This window comes from Bison bison, unplaced genomic scaffold, assembly GCF_000754665.1.
Source record: "Bison bison bison isolate TAMUID 2011002044 unplaced genomic scaffold, Bison_UMD1.0 scf7180017864525, whole genome shotgun sequence".
Classification (NCBI taxonomy): domain Eukaryota; kingdom Metazoa; phylum Chordata; class Mammalia; order Artiodactyla; family Bovidae; genus Bison; species Bison bison.
Genome location: NW_011495076.1, coordinates 2,835,707 through 2,847,721, shown reverse-complemented (window position 1 = coordinate 2,847,721; position 12,015 = coordinate 2,835,707). Strand labels below are relative to the sequence as shown.

At 35.3% G+C, this 12,015-nt stretch overlaps 1 protein-coding gene across 5 annotated transcripts in view; it reads right to left on the bottom strand.

Annotated features, from left to right (window-relative positions):
• The window catches only part of ANLN (anillin, actin binding protein), a 61,069-nt gene that overhangs the window by 16,890 nt on the left and 32,164 nt on the right, over positions 1–12,015 (bottom strand). For 2 of the 5 annotated variants that reach the window (XM_010831153.1, XM_010831154.1), the window contains exons 12-21: positions 11,303–11,450; positions 10,277–10,412; positions 9,484–9,666; positions 8,390–8,516; positions 7,706–7,754; positions 7,557–7,613; positions 6,710–6,748; positions 6,286–6,307; positions 5,258–5,361; positions 4,462–4,515 (exon numbers count right to left, since the gene is read on the bottom strand). In XM_010831153.1, coding sequence (XP_010829455.1) covers positions 4,462–4,515; positions 5,258–5,361; positions 6,286–6,307; positions 6,710–6,748; positions 7,557–7,613; positions 7,706–7,754; positions 8,390–8,516; positions 9,484–9,666; positions 10,277–10,412; positions 11,303–11,450 — 919 coding nt within the window. The remainder of the gene's footprint in view (positions 1–4,461; positions 4,516–5,257; positions 5,362–6,285; positions 6,308–6,709; positions 6,749–7,556; positions 7,614–7,705; positions 7,755–8,389; positions 8,517–9,483; positions 9,667–10,276; positions 10,413–11,302; positions 11,451–12,015) is intronic. The other 3 variants (XM_010831155.1, XM_010831156.1, XM_010831157.1) reach the window with 3 other exon arrangements.

The window sequence follows — 12,015 nt, the reverse complement described above, 5'->3', positions numbered from 1 at the left end:
ATGAAAGTGAAAAAGGAGAATGAAAAAGTTGGCTTAAAGCTCAACATTCAGAAAATGAAGATCATGGCATCCGGTCCCATCACTTCATGGGAAATAGATGGGGAAACAGTGGAAACAATGTCAGACTTTATTTTGGGGGGCTCCAAAATCACTGCAGATGGTGACTGCAGCCATGAAATTAAAAGACGCTTACTCCTTGGAAGGAAAGTTATGACCAACCTAGATAGCATATTCAAAAGCAGAGACATTACTTTGCCAACAAAGGTCCATCTAGTCAAGGCTATGGTTTTTCCTGTGGTCATGTATGGATGTGAGAGTTGGACTGTGAAGAAAGCCGAGCACTGAAGAATTGATGCTTTTGAACTGTGGTGTTGGAGAAGACTCTTGAGAGTCCCTTGGACTGCAAGGAGATCCAACCAGTCCATTCTGAAGGAGATCAGCCCTGGGTGTTCATTGGAAGGACTGATGCTAAAGCTGAAAGTCCAGTACTTTGGCCACCTCATGTGATGAGTTGCCTCATTGGAAAAGACTCTGATGCTGGGAGGGGTTGGGGGCAGGAGGAGAAGGGGACGACAGAGGATGAGATGGCTGGATGTTATCACCGACTCGATGGACGTGAGTCTGGGTGAACTCCGGGAGTTGGTGATGGACAGGGAGGCCTGGCGTGCTGCTATTCATGGGGTCGCAAAGAGTCGGACATGACTGAGCGACTGAACTGAACTGAACCCTGTCAGTACTGCATTAAATATAAATGTATCAAACACTCTAATGAAAAGACAAAAAATTGTTTAACAGTAACAAAACATGACCATAAAATATGCCTATGAGACATAAATTTGACATATATGAACACAGACAAGTTAGGAATAAAGAATGGAAAAGAGGGGATTCCCAGTGGTCCAGGGGTTAGGCTCCACCCTCCCACTGCAGGGGGCACGGGCTTGATCCCTGGTTGGGGAACTAAGACCCCACATGCCACATGGCATGTCCAGGAAAAATTAAAAAGAATGGAAAAAGATATACCATACAAACATTAATCATAAGAAAGCTGATGTAATTCTATTAATAACAAACAAAATAGACCTTAAAGATGACTACCAGAAAGATAAAGTGTTAACAATTCATCAAGAAGATCTTAAGTATCTATGTACCCAATAGCATAGCTTTAAAATACATGGAGCATAAATTGACAGACAAAACTAAGTGCCTAAATTGAGACTCTGTTGCTTTTACTGCTTGGAAGTTTGAGGGATTGGTATTTTCTTCCAAATAAAATCACGCTTTCTATCTTGTATGAAAATATTCACATAAATATTTTAAATAAATCATTCTCACCAGTATATTAATGTTTAGCAAAGAGACCTCAGGCCAAAAGTATCTTTTAAATAATAAAAGAGCTTAAGTATGTGTGATAATATAAAATAATTATGAATTTAAAGTAAAGATTACAAATATAAGAAAAATTCAATTGGAGAAATATTTAAAGTGATATTGACTTCTGGGTCAAGATAGAAAGGGGAATGATTAACTCTGTCATTCCTGCTGCCCAGTGAAAAAGAATGACACTCTGGTTTGAATAATCATAGTTCAGTCTAAATTTGAAAGTTTTAACTGGAAGGTTAGTTTATAAAAATTTACTCCTCCACCCTAATAAAGATAAAAAGGGAGAATTCTTGACCAAAAAGTATAATTTCAACAGACTAATTTCATAAAATAAACTTTCAACTTTCTGAACTTCAAAGGCATCTATAATGTAATTCTACAATGCTAATCAGGGTCAAGACGTCATATGCCTCATTAACTGCATTAGTTATAAATTCCCTTACCATTTTCTTTTCCATATTGTCAGTGTTAAGCTCTTAGCCTCTCAATGCTAATTAAGAGAATTCTACCATTTAGCCAAGAGAGTGCTCCTGTAAAAAGAATCTCAGAAAGATGAGAAGAAAATGTGAAAAGCTGGGAAAAGTAGACAATATTCTTGGTGAGAAGCTTGTCCTGAAGTGAACTGAGAATACTCACAGACGTCAATGTTACTACGCCCTATCAAGCCTGGAGACGTGAAAATGTGTGATCGTATTCTGTTTTCTGTTTAATAAAAAGTGTCTTTTAAAATTATCAGCACCTCAAGGATTATTATTAACAGGTGTAAAATGTACTCTATAATCAGGGTTACTTTGTAATTTTTTATACACCAAGATACTTCTGAGTGAGAATAATTATACCTGTTAATAATCACACCAGGCCAACAGGTATAAACCAGGATAGCTTTGGACACACCAGAATACCTAATCATTCTTCCTACAACTTCAAAATTCTACAATGCTAGTCAGTTGTTCTACTTTACAGTTTTTTGTCCTAATACTATTTAAACTGACATCTCTTTTTCCTGGAAGGTACATATATCTACGAGATTTCTTTAAGTCAGAAGATGAATTGTGGGATATCCTTCTCCCTTTATCCATAAAAGTACAGTAAAACCTATGACTATTCTGGATTCTCTATTCAAAGAAAGGATCTGAAAGTGTGATTCATTGAGATTCATAATTTAAATTCCAGAATGCCAGTCTCTACATCAGATATCTATAACCTTAAATAAGAAAAGTGAAGTTGCTCAGTCGTGTCCGACTCTTTGCAGCCCCATGGACTGTAGACCACCAGGCTCCCCCATCCATGGGATTTTCTAGGCAAGAATACTTGAATGGGTTGCCGTTTCCTTCTCCAGGGCATCTTCCCCACCCAGGGATCAAACCTGGGTCTCTCACGTTACAGGCAGATGCTTTACCGACTGAGCCACCAGGGAATTCATTATTAGTACTATCCTATATCTGTAGAGTCAACAGTCTGACTAACCTCAAAAGAAACTGCATTCTGAAGGGGATCTCAGAGACAATGCTGTGACTTATCATTACTGGTCAAGACACAGTAAAATAAGCAAACGCTGCCTTGCACTGATGGTCTCTGGGCGCACACAGGAGACTTGTTTACTCTCTCAAATTTAATCAAATAGGTTATTATGTGTGTACAGAAGGTCATCCATTTTCCCCACCAATTTAAAGAACATCTAAACTTAACTATCTCATTCTCCTACATCAACTATAAGATATTAGAACAAATATTTCCTTCCCCTGCTATTCAAAAAAGCATACTTGTGACAAATTTTACATCTATATTGTATTTGACTCAGGAAGAGACTTTACAGTACTGAACACAAACCAATTAAATTGAGTGATTTTATACTCAGGTAGGATACTTTAGCTATAATTACAAAAAAAATCATTAAGAGAATGAACATATCACAATTTATTTTTAATCTGTGTGACACTAAAATGGCAGTGAACAAATTTTTTAGAGAGCAGTCTATATTTAACATGTCATTGAAATCTTTTTCATTTTAGAGATTAATGAAACTGTACATACATAGAAATTGGCTATATGACAACACTGAGTAAGGAATACAGTTCACAGAACTCCAGTTCTTATGTTTCCCTAATTTGCAAATATTGTTTGAAGAACTTTAAATAAAATAAAAAACACTATCCAGTATTCTGCAAATTAGCATTTCTATGCTGCTGCTGCTAAGTCGCTTCAGTCATGTCCGACTCTGTGCGACCCCATAGACGGCAGCCCACCAGGCTTCCCCGTCCCTGGGATTCTCCAGGCAAGAACACTGGAGTGGGTTGCCATTTCCTTCTCCAAGGCATGAAAGTGGAAAGTTAAAGTGAAGTCGCTCAGTCGTGTCTGACTCTAGCGACCCCATGGACTGCAGCCTACCAGGCTCCTCCGTCCATGGGATTTTCTAGGCAAAAGTACTGGAGTGGGGTGCCATTGCCTTCTCCGAGCATTTCTACATACACCCACAAAATGCTTGTGATTGATCTTCACAGGGATATTAAAAGTTCTAAAAAAAAAAAACTTCTAAAATATATGATTATATTTAGTATAATTTTAGCATTAAATGATTTTTAATTTTAAAGTTAATAAACAGCATCACCTACATAGCAACATACCTATTAGCCAATTAAGACCATAAAAATTTTCTACTTTTACTTAAAACATCACTGATAGGTCTTTCAATAGGTAGGAAGTCAACAATATTGAGTAAATTTTAATTTTAGGATAGTTATTAAATTTGGCATTTTGGTACCCAGAAAATCAATGTTGAAGTGACCGTAGAATCTTAAAGAATAGTAACATGAAAAAAAAGAATACAGGATAAAAGCCCAAATACCAAACATATATTGAAAAAAAAACTAGAGAACTTTTAAAGAAAGCCTTAAAGAATTATGAGAGTAAAGAAAAAGATGCCCAATGGTCTAAATAAAGCATAATTTACATAATGTCCTTAATTATTCAAAATAACCAAGAAGACATGAGAGTGGTTAGTAAAACAAAAACATAAGGGCCAAAAATTAAGGACCAATTTTTAAGCTCATTAGTTTTAAGCAAAGAAAATGTGGCAACCTTTTCCTGGAACATATAGCCCAGTAGCTCTCGCTCTTTTACATCATAATTTATCTAAAACAAACAAAATAAAAGACAAAGAGAAAAAAGACCCAGAATCACTCAATTTGTTAATCTAGCTGAATTATTAAATTAAAAGTTATGTGGATTTGTTTTTAAACATCTCTATATTCTGACCACAGAAATTTCTTATAGTATTTTTAAATAGTCTGTATTATACAGCAGGAGCCAACCCTAGGACTGAAGTTTGCCTCTACTTCTTCTACCACTTAAAATGGTCTTGTTTGCTATTAAAAGTTTAGTCCTTATAGTGTGGCAAAAAGCGCTCAATAGTGATATTACAAAGATTTAAACTATGAAGGCTTAAACTTGGAGAGTAAAGTATGGGAAAGAAATCCCTTAGATTCATAAGTACTTTTCCAAGAAATTAACCTATCTTTCCCTATTTTGTAAAACTAAATCTAAAAAATGTTAATCATGTCAAAATATTGGTTTTAAATGAGCAAGATACTGTTTTAAAACTGTAAGCTTAACATCTATATGCAAGCAGCAATACTTTCTTAGTCAGAATTGACATTTAGAATAAACCAATATATACTGCTTTGAAGACTTAACTATTAAGATAAAGGGAGAAATACTTCCAACATCAAAAAACATATCATGCATATAAACCTATATCCAATTAACATACACAATTCTAAGAGCATATACATTCAGCCAAAGATTTCAAATACTTGAAATGGGACATTTCCATTGACCTAACTTTTCTGTAAATAAATAAATAAATTTGGATTACCCTGTCCAGAGCAAATTTTGTGTTTCCTACTGAAGATAATGACAGAGTGTAAGATCCAACAAGGGCAAAGTTGCTGGTCCGCACAGCATTAAGACTGGCCATAACTAAAGAAAAACGAAACGAAGTTTAGTTCAGAGTGACTTTGGTACATATAAAATAACAATTGCTCACCCCACCCTAACAGAATGAAATTAAACTGCCACAGGGAAAAAAAAAAAAAAATTGCTTCATTTTCCTTTATTTCTAATATGGGGGGGCAAGGCAGGGGGACTAAAACATTAACATGTTTCCTAATGAAAGTAAACTGCTAAGTATTTATATTTAACTTAAATGAGGTACAAGCACTCCTTAACATTTGAGGCAGATGTTTTTAAAGATACAGAACCTAAAAATATGTGCGTAAAAAGCAACTTTCCTATAAGAGACATGAAAGGACTTTACTGCTATAGTCTAGGATAACATAACGAGCAGCAGGACTTTATCTGCGTGGTTCTTCTCAGCTATTCTCTTGTGCCAAGAAGCAGAGATCAAAAGTCCAAAGACGAGGGAAACCAGCTCAACCCTAACCCTCTTTGGAAAATTTTGGCCTAACACTACTCTGGAAGTCTTTCCTGGCTTACCTGGCACCCCAGTTCCCAGTGAACTAGAAAGATGTTTTTCTGACATGATACAATTGTCATGATCAGTACAATTAAAAGAGTTAAACTCTACAGTGTGAACAGCACAAAATAAATCTACAGAACAAGAGCAGCTGTGGTGAAGAGTAATACTACTTGCTGCAGCTGTAAAGTGGCTGGTATCCCATGTGCAGTGCCTGCTAGAGGCTGAATAATGTGCAGTTTGGTGGCCTGTGGTGGTTTCTGACAGCAGACTATTCTGGCTAGTAATCTTACAGGTTACTAAGAAAATATTATTCAAAGGAGACTAAAGTAGATACTTACAAATCAAGAGGGTTACACAAATAAGTATTCGATTGCTTAGTTCTTTTTCCTTATTCTAGTGTTTCAAGTAGTTCAAGATCCACTCACCTGAAGAATGAAGGGTGCTTTTCTAAAAAAAAAAGGCGTGAAGAAGAACGTGTTATTTTCTTTATATGATACAAAGATTTAAATAGTAAGTACAAAACTGTTTAACACTGCAAGGACTACATTTTAGAAAACACTATTTTTCCTTTTAGGATATTTTAAAGATTTCCAAAGTGCTAAGGGTGTAGAAATGGTTAGTTTTAGTTACTCACTTGTGTCTGACTCTTTGTGACCCCATGGACTATAGCTCGCCAGACTCGTCTATCTATGGAATCCCAAGGCAAGAATACTGGTATGGGTAGCCTTTCCCTTCTCCAGGGGATCTTTCTAATCCAGGAATAGAACTTAAGTCTCCCAAATTGAGGGCAGTATATGTAGAAGGTGTAGATTTTTCAAGGAACTTCAATTTTTTGAAAATTCTACTTACAGTGGTTACCGATGTGAGAAGTCGCTTAGGAGTAATAGCCTAGAAAAAAAGATAACTTAGTATAGTTCCTATTAAACATTACGGTTCAGAACTTAAAACTAATTTGAGATTCTGCCACACAGAAAATAATTCTTCAATATCAATACATTTTGCCTGAGTCCTTTATTAAGGTTTGTCCCCATACTGTTATTCCTTTTTCATTAAAGCTAAATAAAATTTTTTTAAATGATGATTTAGAAAAAGAACAAAAAAGCAAAGGCTAGGAAGGACAGAAACTAAGTTGCTTCTATTCCATATGCCTATAGCAATCACATCATTCTTAAGTATTGCTTATAGGAGTTTGTAAGACAAAAGTTCAGAGGAAAAGCCTGAGAAAAGTTTAAAGAGATTCTCTGATGGATCAGTCAATAAAGCATCTGCCTGCAATGTGGGAGACTTGGGTTTGATCCCAGAGTTGGGAAGATCCCCTGGAGGAGCACATAGCAACCTATGCTAGTATTCTTGCCTGGAGAATTCCAAGGAGCCTGGCGGGCTGCAGTCCATGAGGTTGCAAAGAGTCAGACACAACTGAGCAACTAGGCATAGCACATTATAAAGTTAGTTGTCAAGCAGATATAGAGAAAATAGAATTTCTAGCCTGGGTGTATCAGTAGTTTATAATTAGGGTTATGGTCACTCACTGTAAGTTTACTCTCAGTATTCATATCTAATAAATGCAGTAACTAGAAATCTGAGGCATAAAAATGACCCAAGAGCCTGATAATTCTTTAAAAATATACATAATTTTTAACTGACATTATGTCTCGTACTTCTGATTATATTTTTACTGGGTTTCTTTCATTCTCACCTTTGACTTGTATGCTTTTTTCTTCTTATCAGGGCCTGAGGGATCTTTCCTTTGTACCTACATACAAATTAAAGCAGAATTTAACTTAAAATCTGATTCCTTTAAGAAAAACACACCATTAGTAATTTTAGAAAGCTGTAACTGTTTACCAAGCTGTAAACTTCAATATTTATTTCAAAGTCATTGGACACATCTTGCCTGGAAAAATAAAAATACCAAATTATGCCATTAAAAATGATGCCATAAATACTGTTACAAGAATTACGAGAGTAAAGGAATTCACTATATTTTAAAACTAAAGACAATAGTTATAAATTATTAAAGAATATAAAAATTAGTAAGAACAGTCAATTTTTCCCCTGTAATACAAGTCAAACATTTTCTTCAGTTTTTACAACTCAAGATCTTAAATAATAAAAATAACTTTTTTCTAAATTGGATTTTGACTCTACTTTCAAAATAAATCTGTAACACTAAATACAAATGTCTTACACAGAGACTGAATGTTAAGTACATTCATAGATTTAAAGCATATATTAAAAAATTATGGTACAGATTTTGTATGTGTGTGTATGTGTGTGTATAGTAAATATATATGTTAAAACACTTCAAAATATCAAATACCTGTAGACACATGGAAGAAATATGCTACTCAATGGAAGATCAGAAACATAAGAGTTAAATAAACAAATTGAAAAATGAGATATTTGTCCATATAAAAACAACATACAGATTACAGTTCAAAGATTATGAATTCTATCTGTATGCTTAGACTATATTAATTCTATTAAAAGAAAAACATGTTTCAACCACCAAAAACCTAATTTACTTACAGAGTAAATGTAGTAGTGAATGTTAGAGCATCACCGTTAAGAGAAGTTGAAGTACTTGCTAATGGTGTGGCTACCATATTTTCAGCTCCTGCTTTTAGTATAATTAAGAAATAGTAATTTGCTGCATCTGCAAGAAATAATTACATTATCTAATAAGCACAAGCAGAATCAGATTTAGCTAATCAGCATTCTGGAAGATCAAATGACTAAAGTAACACTGCAACTGATTTATATAAAATTTATTTAAAACTTCCTAAAGTCAACTTACCACACACAAAAAGACAAGACATAAGCGGACAGACATATACCTGGAATAGCATCATCAAGATATCTTCCTATTATGTGAACTGAAAAAACTTCACTACACATTCCTCAATTTCTGCTGACTTTAAATTTTACCTATTGACCTGAAATTCTTCAGCTAATAGTATATAACTCAAAAGGGTATATTCTGGCTTGTTATTTCAAAACTGAAATTAAAACACTATATTTCTATGAAAGTTACCACCTTGTCCTATTTTTCAGATACCAGTGCCATAACCTCCTTTATCCACCTTGTTTTAATATCATTTTAAGTAGAATACATAGCTTAGAAAAGTTTACTCAATCTAGAGGGTTAAACGAAATAAAATTTCAATAGACATATCTATACTATCATGCTCTTAACTCCCACAATCAGTAATTCAGGATTCAAACAACAGATTTCCATAATGGAGTGAATTTTAAATAGAACAGAGTAAGTAAAATAAGTTATTTTAGATGCCAAATACTTTCCACAAAAAAATTAATGAATGTGAAATGGTCTGTTGTATCAGAATAACTCGCCTTGATAATTTATGTTCAGTATTATGTTTAACAAGCCCTACTTTCAGTTAGAGCCATTTGTGTTATTCTGTAATCAGTAAGATCATATATGAAAATTTTCCTTGGTTATTTTTAGATACATATTTACAGAAAAGGAACTCAAGGCTTAAGATATGCAAGTCTTGCTTCTTTCCGGATGCTCTACCTGTTCCCATTTGCACGATTCCAACCTAGGTGACGTTCATAATTTAACATATGATCTGGAAGTGACAAAATAAAGATCACCATACCTGGTTTCTGAGCTGTACTGCAGACAAAATCTGCTTTTAGAGGCAAGCGGATTTCTGACAAAGTAATTGATCCTCTGGAAGGGACAAATTCACTTTGGGACATGGGACCGGCCTTATTCTTCCTCTGAGGCCCTTCATTCTTCAATTTATTCAGCTCATCAATCAAAAGTGTTCTCTTCTCAGCTATATAGAAATATGTAAGTTAATATTTCAAATATTAAAACTGCAATTGTTTCTAAATGAAGCCAGTGCAAGAAAATGCACTCATGTGGCAACTGTACACAACACCAAAGACAAAATCAGTAACTCTTCCTTCATATAAACAGGCGATAGGTAGTTAGGCAAAACCTTGATCACCCATCTGTTCACAAAATGCTCAATACTCCAACTTTTGGTCAGTTTTCTTGTATGGTTAATTTCTCCATCCTAACGTGTCCTGTCATCCTTCATCATACATACACACACAACAAAATTCATATACTTGTTTTTAGCTACACATACAGAGATAGTGTGTGTGTATAAATATACTCATATATTCATTATCAGCACACCTCTACAACATTTCTTCAGATGCACTCCAGATTCTTTCACCCTTTCATGTAAACTATGCCTTATTTTACATGCAAACTTTTCACAAACCACATTTAAAAAAAAATTAAAAACAGATCAGCTGAAACAGACTTATCAAAAAAAGCCCTTTCTCTAGAATTAGAAATTTCTGAATATACTAGACAAAATGAGCTTTTCCTGGTGTGAAACTGTGTTGGAATTGTTTTGGGTGTAACACACATACTTGCTATTAGAAGAAGTCTTTCTGCCTCAGCTTCTTCCAGTGACCCTTTTCCATGTTCTTCATCAACACAACAGTTAAGAGCCTGGCTAGCCTGATAGATCACTGTCTGCTGCAAATTTATTTCATTATTGAGTTCCTAGTGAAACCAATGAGAGGAGAAAAAAAATTCACATTGAATCATGATTTTTACTTTATTTAAGCTTTATTTATAATTTATCCAATTAGGTAATTTCTAAAATCTCCAGAGAGGAAAGTCAAAATGGTAGTTTCACTGTTCAAGTTTCTAGACTATGCACCAAAAACATTTAACATATCTTTTTCATTATGGCTTATCATAGGATATTGATTATAGTTCCCTGTGCTATACAATATGTCATACTGAATATAGTTCTCTATGCTACACCACTCAGGGCTTCCCAGGTGATGCCAGTGGTAAAGAAGCAGTCTGCCAATGCAGGAGACATAAGAGATGTGGGTTCGATTCCTGGGTCAGGAGTTCCCCTGGAGGAGGAAATGGCAACCCACTCCAGTATTCTTGCCTAGAGAATCCCAGGGACAGAGCAGTCTGGTGGACTGTGGTCCATGGGGTCACAAAGAGTGGGATACAACCGAAGCTACTGAGCAAGCATGCATGCTATACAGTAGGACTTGGCTGTTTATCCCTCTATGTGTAACGGTTTGCATCTGCTAATCAAATTCCCAATCCATTCCTCTCCCTCGTCCCTCACTTGGCATCCACAAGTCTGTTCTCTATACCTGAGTCAGTTTCTTCTTCATAGATAAGTTCATTTGCATATGACAAACATTCTTAAAAGTAAATATTTCAGTAATATCAAACAAGCTTCCAACTTTTCCAGTAAAGAGGACTTTTCTCAGACTGAATTCAGGACACAGTTCCTGAGGCCCTGCAAGCCAGAGACTATCCTAGTCCTGGATAGAGATGAATAAGACAGGGTCCTTGTCCTCAAGAAGCTCACAGTCTCAAGGTGTTAACATTCCAAACCCCCTTTCCAGTGAAGCACATACCTGCATCTTCTGTTTGATGTTAACCTGACAAGGAAAACCATTCTTTTTTTCTTCCAATTTTGAAGTAACATCTTCCTTCCGAACAATCACTTGCTTTATCGAAGGACGGTCCGTTTCTTTGACTCTTTGAGATCTATATGCATCGATGCTTCAGGAAATAAGTTATAGTCTTTAAGAATCCAGCAACACACTAAGCACTATGCTTTATTGAATGTATCAGCAGAGTCTAATATTGCAAAGTATTGGCAGAACACTTCACTAGAATGGAAAATGCCACTGGGTGAAAGAAGGTGACCAAAGCTATTTCAAAGTTTTATGAAGATTAACATTAATAACATTATAAGTATAAATAACAAGACTTCTTATTTTAACCTAAACCATGATAAACTGTGGAAAATTCTGAAAGAGATGGGAATACCAGACCACCTAATCTGCCTCTTGAGAAACCTATATGCAGGTCAGGAAGCAACAGTTAGAAATGGACATGGAACAACAGACTGGTTCCAAATAGGAAAAGGAGTTTGTCAAGGCTGTATATTGTCACCCTGTTTATTTAACTTATATGCAGAGTACATCATGAGAAATGTGGACTGGAAGAAACACAAACTGGAATCAAGATTGCCGGGAGAAATATCAATAACCTCAGATATGCAGATGACACCACCCTTATGGCAGAAAGTGAAGAGGAACTCAAAAGCCTCTTGATGAAAGTG